This window comes from Nicotiana sylvestris, chromosome 9 (genome assembly GCF_000393655.2).
Source record: "Nicotiana sylvestris chromosome 9, ASM39365v2, whole genome shotgun sequence".
NCBI classification, from domain to species: Eukaryota; Viridiplantae; Streptophyta; class Magnoliopsida; order Solanales; family Solanaceae; genus Nicotiana; species Nicotiana sylvestris.
Genome location: NC_091065.1, coordinates 90,043,680 through 90,050,513, shown reverse-complemented (window position 1 = coordinate 90,050,513; position 6,834 = coordinate 90,043,680). Strand labels below are relative to the sequence as shown.

General features: G+C 37.6%; 1 protein-coding gene across 3 annotated transcripts; it reads left to right on the top strand.

The window, feature by feature from the left end:
* Positions 1 to 201: 201 nt before the first annotated feature.
* LOC104220223 (E3 ubiquitin-protein ligase RGLG3) lies at positions 202 to 6,560 on the top strand. Of its 3 annotated transcripts, none has more exons than XM_009771049.2 (12): positions 202 to 308; positions 631 to 906; positions 1,275 to 1,359; positions 1,444 to 1,584; positions 1,679 to 1,792; positions 2,447 to 2,544; positions 2,634 to 2,713; positions 2,789 to 2,894; positions 4,722 to 4,849; positions 4,935 to 5,061; positions 5,172 to 5,228; positions 6,147 to 6,560. In XM_009771049.2, the coding sequence occupies exons 2-12, from the start codon at positions 664 to 666 to the stop codon at positions 6,228 to 6,230; spliced, it is 1,263 nt and encodes a 420-aa protein (XP_009769351.1). In that variant the 5' UTR covers positions 202 to 308; positions 631 to 663; the 3' UTR covers positions 6,231 to 6,560. The 3 variants fall into 3 exon arrangements, with proteins under 3 accessions (XP_009769351.1, XP_009769353.1, XP_009769352.1); XM_009771051.2 differs by having other exon boundaries at positions 6,077 to 6,166; XM_009771050.2 differs by having other exon boundaries at positions 206 to 308; positions 620 to 906.
* The last annotated feature ends 274 nt before the right edge of the window (positions 6,561 to 6,834 follow it).

Here is a 6,834-nt window from a genome sequence, read left to right as displayed (position 1 = left end):
TTTATTTAATTGGTTTAGTTTTCAGTTTGGATCGATTTTCCGTCAAACCGTGAAAACCCCCAAATATTAAAAGCTAAATTTCTAAATTTGCGTGAAAACAACTAAAAAAACCCACTTATTTTCGAAACATGCGGCCCAACAAACTACTACTACTATTAATAAGCGGGCTGACAAACTCTGACTACTGACAACTCTTGGAAAGTACGTACTTATTAAATTAGGGAGTACCAGAAAAAGCTCAAAAGTTGCTGCCAACAGATTCACTGTGAATCTGAAATTCCTCTTTCTCGAACCAGGATATCTTTCAGGTCTGCTCTCTCTCTCTCTCTCTCTCTTCCATAGGCTTACATGTTTCTTTACCGGTGTTTTCTGGTTCTTGATTTCTATGCGGTTGCCTTGGGGGGGGGGGGTTGCTAGATTTTGTTAAGTTTGACTGTTCCTTGAACAATTTAAGCATGAGAATATCTAATGCCGGAATTGTCACTTATAGTTTTTTGATTGCACACTTATAATTTCCTGGGTTCTAGCAAATATAACCGATAAATACACCCGCTCTTCTAATTAGTATGGAGTTTTGAATACAATTCAAATCACTGGTATATAATATAGCTCATCATAGTGTCTTTGCAGAGCTCTTAATATCGTTGAATATATTCATACACAATGGGGAATCAAGAGTCTGCCTTAAATGACGCTCACAGTGATTATTATCACCACAGCCCAGAACATGTAAGAAATCAAATTGGCTCCAATCCTCAACATCAACCTACGACTTATGCAGAAAGCTCCACGGATTCTAATTATCGAGCTCAAGTTACATCACATGACGGAGGATCAGATAGAGCGAACTATCAAAGGAACCAGCAAGCCTCTTACATAGCTGATAACTATAACTCTTTGGATGAGGTTGATTTCTTAATTACTTGTTCATTCTTTGCAGATTTTTATAGAGTTTCACAGAACACCTCATGGTGGACAACATGGTGCGATCAGATGGCAATGAACAAAAAATCGCTAGTTTGCGTTTTTTCCCCTTAACTTAGAATTGACAGATCAACTAGTATTCTGAAAGCATTGGTTTCATTGTTTGAGCATTTTCTCCTGTTAGGAACTTAGAATTGACAGATCAACTTATATTAGGCAAAAAGTCAACAATGGATCAGTTCACGTGGAGTTTCTATTTTTACTGCTTACTTTGCTAATGAACTGCAGTAGCTGATCTTTTGAGCAATATAATATATAAATAACAGAAATAGTGATACACTTATGCCTAGGTTATTACCGCATTGCGAGAAGCAGGCCTTGAATCGTCAAACTTGATTCTTGGCATTGATTTCACCAAAAGCAATGAGTGGGCAGGTGAACTACTACATTCCACTATACTATTAGTCTTAGTGTTTGTCTCAAGTTGTGGAGGCAATGGTTGACAATTTAAGGTTGTAGGAAAACATTCATTCAACAGAAGAAGCCTCCACTCAGTTGGTCACACAGCTAACCCATACGAGCAAGCCATCTCTATAATTGGGCGAACTTTGTCTCCTTTTGATGAGGACAACTTGATACCTTGTTTTGGATTTGGTGATGGTTAGTTTTTGTTTCTGATCCTTATTTTGTTCACAGACAATCAAGATGGTTTCGAATAGTGTTGACCATGGGTTGTTGTCTCTGTAAATTTCAGCAACCACACACGATCAGCATGTGTTTAGCTTTTACCCTGATCATCGCCCTTGCCATGGATTTGAGGAAGCTCTTGCAAGATATAAGGAAATTCTTCCTTATCTGATATTATCAGGTTTGAGCTGAATACTGCTTTCAGAATTTCCTTTATTCAGTGGTCGGATAGCGGTAATCTATGTGGTATACAGTATTTGATATGCTTGGCTGCATTTCTGTATCTTAAACTATTAGGGGGGGGGGGTGTTCCATAATCTTATTATAAGGACATCTCATCCATCTTATGCGTGTCTTCATTGACAAAGTTTAAACTGTGTTATGATAGTTTTAGTGAACTCCTGATTAATAGTTAGTGTATCTCTTACATTGTTGAAATACTGTTGAAAATCTGATTGGAGAAAATGGAGGAACTAAATTTTTTTTATTTTAATTTGCTTAGTGTTTTTGGCACTCGGCTATACAGTAACCAAATCTTATATGTACACGAGCAACAACTGATGATTATGATCTTATCTTTTCCAATGCTACATAAATTCTCAATACTATATTAACTCTTTTTTTCTCAAATGTTACATTAGCTCTTATTTCCTACACTTATTATCTTCAAATATGAGGTGGTGAATTTCGAGTTTGCAAAATAGGGTCGAGTACGCCAGGGAAGTTACTGTTAAAGGAGTAATAACTAGAAAATGAACAGTCAGAGATGAGATGCTCCTGTTTGAAAGCTAAATGTGGATTTGTGATTATCCTAACTCATCTGGGAAACATGTAGGTCCAACTTCATTTGCCCCAATAGTCAACACTGCAATAGATATAGTGGAAGCAAATAATGGGCAGTACCATGTCCTTGTCATTGTTGCAGATGGACAGGTTCATATCTCCTTGGAAATAATTTGATTCCTTTGACTTCTTCCTTGCTTCACCACTAGTTATTCCAAATTAAAAATAAAAAAAAACAGGTAACAAGGAGCACTGACACTCCATCTGGAAGCCTTAGCCCTCAAGAACAGGCTACTGTAAATTCTATTGTTGCTGCTAGGTAAACGGGTGACCTTTTCTGGGAAGTTGATTTATAGTGCCATTCTCCTGCCTGACTTGAGATGCTTACATGCAGTGAATATCCTCTTTCAATTATTCTGGTCGGTGTTGGAGATGGCCCGTGGGATGAAATGCAACGGTTTGATGATAACATTCCCCAACGGGCATTTGATAACTTCCAGGCATGACTGAAAGACATTCTTTTGCTTTGCCTTCAATCTCTTTCGCATGTCTTCATCTTTTCTGGATATTTTTGTTATTTCGTTCTGGATTAAACAGCTATGGTTTTTTGGTTATGAGGTTTACCTTTGGTCCTTTTTTTCCTTTTGGCACTTACAGATCTAAGATAAGTCATTGTCTTACCATGTTAGAATACCTCTCCTTTTCTTTTTGACAAGCTTGGTTGCTGGTTATCCTTTTGGTTGATATCGACTAGGAAATAATTGCCATTGAATATTGATCCCTTATCGCTCCGTGGGGGTCTTCATTCACTCTTCTCTTACTTTCCCTACTTCTAGCAAAAAAATTGAATTAACCTGATCCCAGTCTATCTAGCATATCTGGGGAAAAATTTCTATACAAGGACTGTACCTTTTCCAGTTGGAGGTTATCAGTCTGTAATTGCTAGCTGGTTCACGTATTCTAAACAGATACCACAAAAGGGATTTATTGTCGAATCTGAGGGATGAATTGGAACTGATTTCGAGTAAGGGGATTTGCAGGAACCTTCTCTAAACAGCTTGTGACATCTGTGCCCAATAAAAGCTACTGCTAATTTTAGGGATCTTTTGCTCTGTTTCTTCAAATGCTGCTGGTTCCCATGCTTTTGTGAATGATTTTGCTTACACCTTCTAGGCGTGCTCATACTCTCTCCACTCCCCACCCTCACTCCCCCAACTGCTCTTAGTTGTAAACCAATTTTCTGTCTGGAATTATAATCTGTTAGAAAAGATAGAACATAGTAACAAGCTTCTTTTCCATAAGGGTGAGAATGTGAAAATGCTAGAAAGGGAAAGCCTTCGCAAAAGACAATAAGTTGGTAACACGGAGGAGCTGTGCGATAGGCGAGATATATGGTATAGAAAAAGGGGATAGTGAACAAGTGTCATGGCCTAATGGAAGGATATCATGAAGCTACTAAATGATTTAGAAAAGGAGATGATTTGAGTGGTTGGTGATAGCAGAAGATTTTCTCTCTGTGATAAACATTGGGGTGGAGTGGATGTTTTGAAGCAGATTTCAGTAGATATATGTTACTTTTCTTTTGAATAAAAATTTAATGGTAGCTGACTTTACTAACAGAGAGAGGAACCATAGTTTTGGGTTGCAAAGTTATGAGAAACTTGCATGACTATCAGGAGATAGGGGAAGTTGTCTATAAATTTGCTTCATTCCTTCAATTTTCAAGAGAAAGACAAGGATTTGTGAAGAAATTTCAATTGAAAACAACAAGGATTTGTGTTGGATTGGGGCTGGCAGGGTAATGCTGTGTCCATTTTCTCTTTTAAATCCTTTTGTACGTCATTTTTAATATGTAAGCGATCTTCAAATTGTGAACTCAATAGTTCCTACTTCCTAGGGAAGTCAGTTTTGTATTTGTCAGGACAATCACGGGCGTCATTCTTGCTACTGAAGACACACATAATATGGTTCTTTACATGTAAGGGACTTCAAAGAAAGCTCATCCTCTGTTTGACACATGTTGGGTCATGCCAAATAGGGTAAAGCAGCTGATGAGCTTTTGGAATATCGGGGGATTCAGGTGGAGCAGATTCAACAGAAGGAAAGCATGAGGCTAATAGCTCATGCTACAAAATGGACTTAAAATTGCTGGTTTTTGTATAATTGCCCCTTGTGTAGATAATTAGGTTAGCTTTCTGGAAGGAAATTTCCTTGCACAGTCCTACCATATGTGGGATTCCTATAGGAGATTATTTCTTCTTCTAGCGATGAAAATTCCGATGCTAATCAACTTCAGTTTTCCTAATTATTTGTGTATCCACTTGCAGTTCGTCAATTTTACAAAAATCATGTCTGAGCGTTCAGCGAAGGAAAAGAAGGAAGCAACCTTTGCTCTTGCCGCACTCATGGAAATTCCGATTCAGTACCGAGCCACTCAAAGGCTTCAATTCAGAGAGTGAGTAGAATCTATTTGTGTATATTCTTCTTGCAAGTAGAAAGCAACTACATGAAGCCTAACCTCTTCAAAATGTGTTCCTTAGAAGCAAAAGAGGCCCTCGTACAAGGCCACTTCCTCCTCCTCGTGAAGTAATTGATCATGACAGTGCAGTCAAATCATTGCCGCATCCGACAAGCTATGAACCTGTTGACTCTGGAGCTGCAGAAAGAGTAAGTGTTTATTGTATAGTTCTTGCTCTTCTTGTAAACTCATTCATCACAACAGTCTATTTCTTTCGATCTGTTCATTTTTCTGAATAATCTTTCCCCTTTTCCTTAAGGATTGTCCCATTTGCTTGACAAACCCAAAGGACATGACTTTTGGATGTGGTCATCTGGTAAGTGATTATAGAAGTGACATTTAGCTACTATCAGTGTTAAATTCAATCCTTAAAATGTGTCCAAGGCATAATATTTTCATGTTTACATGTGGCATTTGACCCTATAGTTTCAGCTTGTAGTCAACTGGAGTATATGATTTGAGAATGTCTAAATGGCCACGTCTTCTAGAATTGCATTAACATTATGTTGCTTAGATCAATCCATTTTCCATAAAGAATGATGACAATAAGGATCTCGTCTTTTAAGGTAAACAAAATGGTGGAAGTTAGTGGTCAAAGATGACATGTTTAGTTTGCAATTTGTTTTGGTTTTCCCCATCCAATCCTTTAAAAGAAATCATTTGAGAGTGTCGCTGAATAGTGAGGGTATCATTTTCTGGAATTCCTTACAAACGTTATTCAAAAGGAAAACAAACTTGAATACTGGCATTCTGACATTTTACATAGTGAAATACCATTCACCTACATTTCCGACTTAATTATGCATATCCTGCCAGAATAATAGAAATTAAGATACTTGTATGAAATTAAGCTATCTCTATTTACCATTCACTGCATGACTACGGTTATCCTAATGAACTTATTCACTCCAAAGCATTCTTTAAAGGTTGGACAATAAGCACATCTAACCTATGACTTAGGAGATTTGATGTGTGCCCTATTTGAATGATCATAATGTTTAGCTCTTTCGAGATCACTTGGTAAGGCTACTTCATCATGATCGATGAAAGGGCCATGTTTAGTGCTTTTCAATTGTCCTAGTACTCATGCTGCCACTGATTCTCATGTTCTGGATTCTCCTAGCACGTATCATCTAACTTTTGCTATTAGCATTTGAATTTTAGATTACCTACAGCTCTTACTCATGACGGAGAAATGGCTATCAAAATTCTTGCCTTGCGTTTTTTGAATCAGACATGCAAGGAGTGTGGTGTCACAATAACAACATGTCCTTTATGCCGGGAGCCCATTACAACTCGCATAAGACTGTACGGCTAGATGCACAGAACTATCTCCTGAACTATCTAAACTCCGCAGTTTCTCCACGATGTCAACTAAAGATGATATTCCGGAGGTGTAAACTTTCCTTGTTCCTTGAAGAAGAGCTTCCTCAGTTTGTCGTCATACCACAGCTGATGTGAAATATATCAAAACTATAAATGAGCTGTAACCTATGTATAGCTTATCTAGAATTCTTCAACTGTCCTATTTATTGTTTATGCACATTTTTAGTACCTACTTAGCAAAATGTATATAACTACATGTATGAGAGACTTCTATGTTGAGTCAGTTCACAGCAGTGTAAGTTCATTCCGTAGATTGACCAAAGATCAGTTCTTGTTTTTTTTTTTTTTTTTTTTTTTTTTTTTAATTTTGCTTGTTTCGCACGTGTCTTATTTAACCATCACCAATCACTCTACTACCCATTAAGTTCTGGCTCTCGCTGGCTAAACTTTCGGAAGTTATCTGGCGAATTGCTAAGAAACATAGTCCAGCTACTGAAGTTTACAGCCTCTCCAGTTCTTTCTGTTGCTGTAGGTTCAACTGTTATGTGAGGTCATATGTACTATTAATGATTGGGACAACAGTATATGGATGGCGG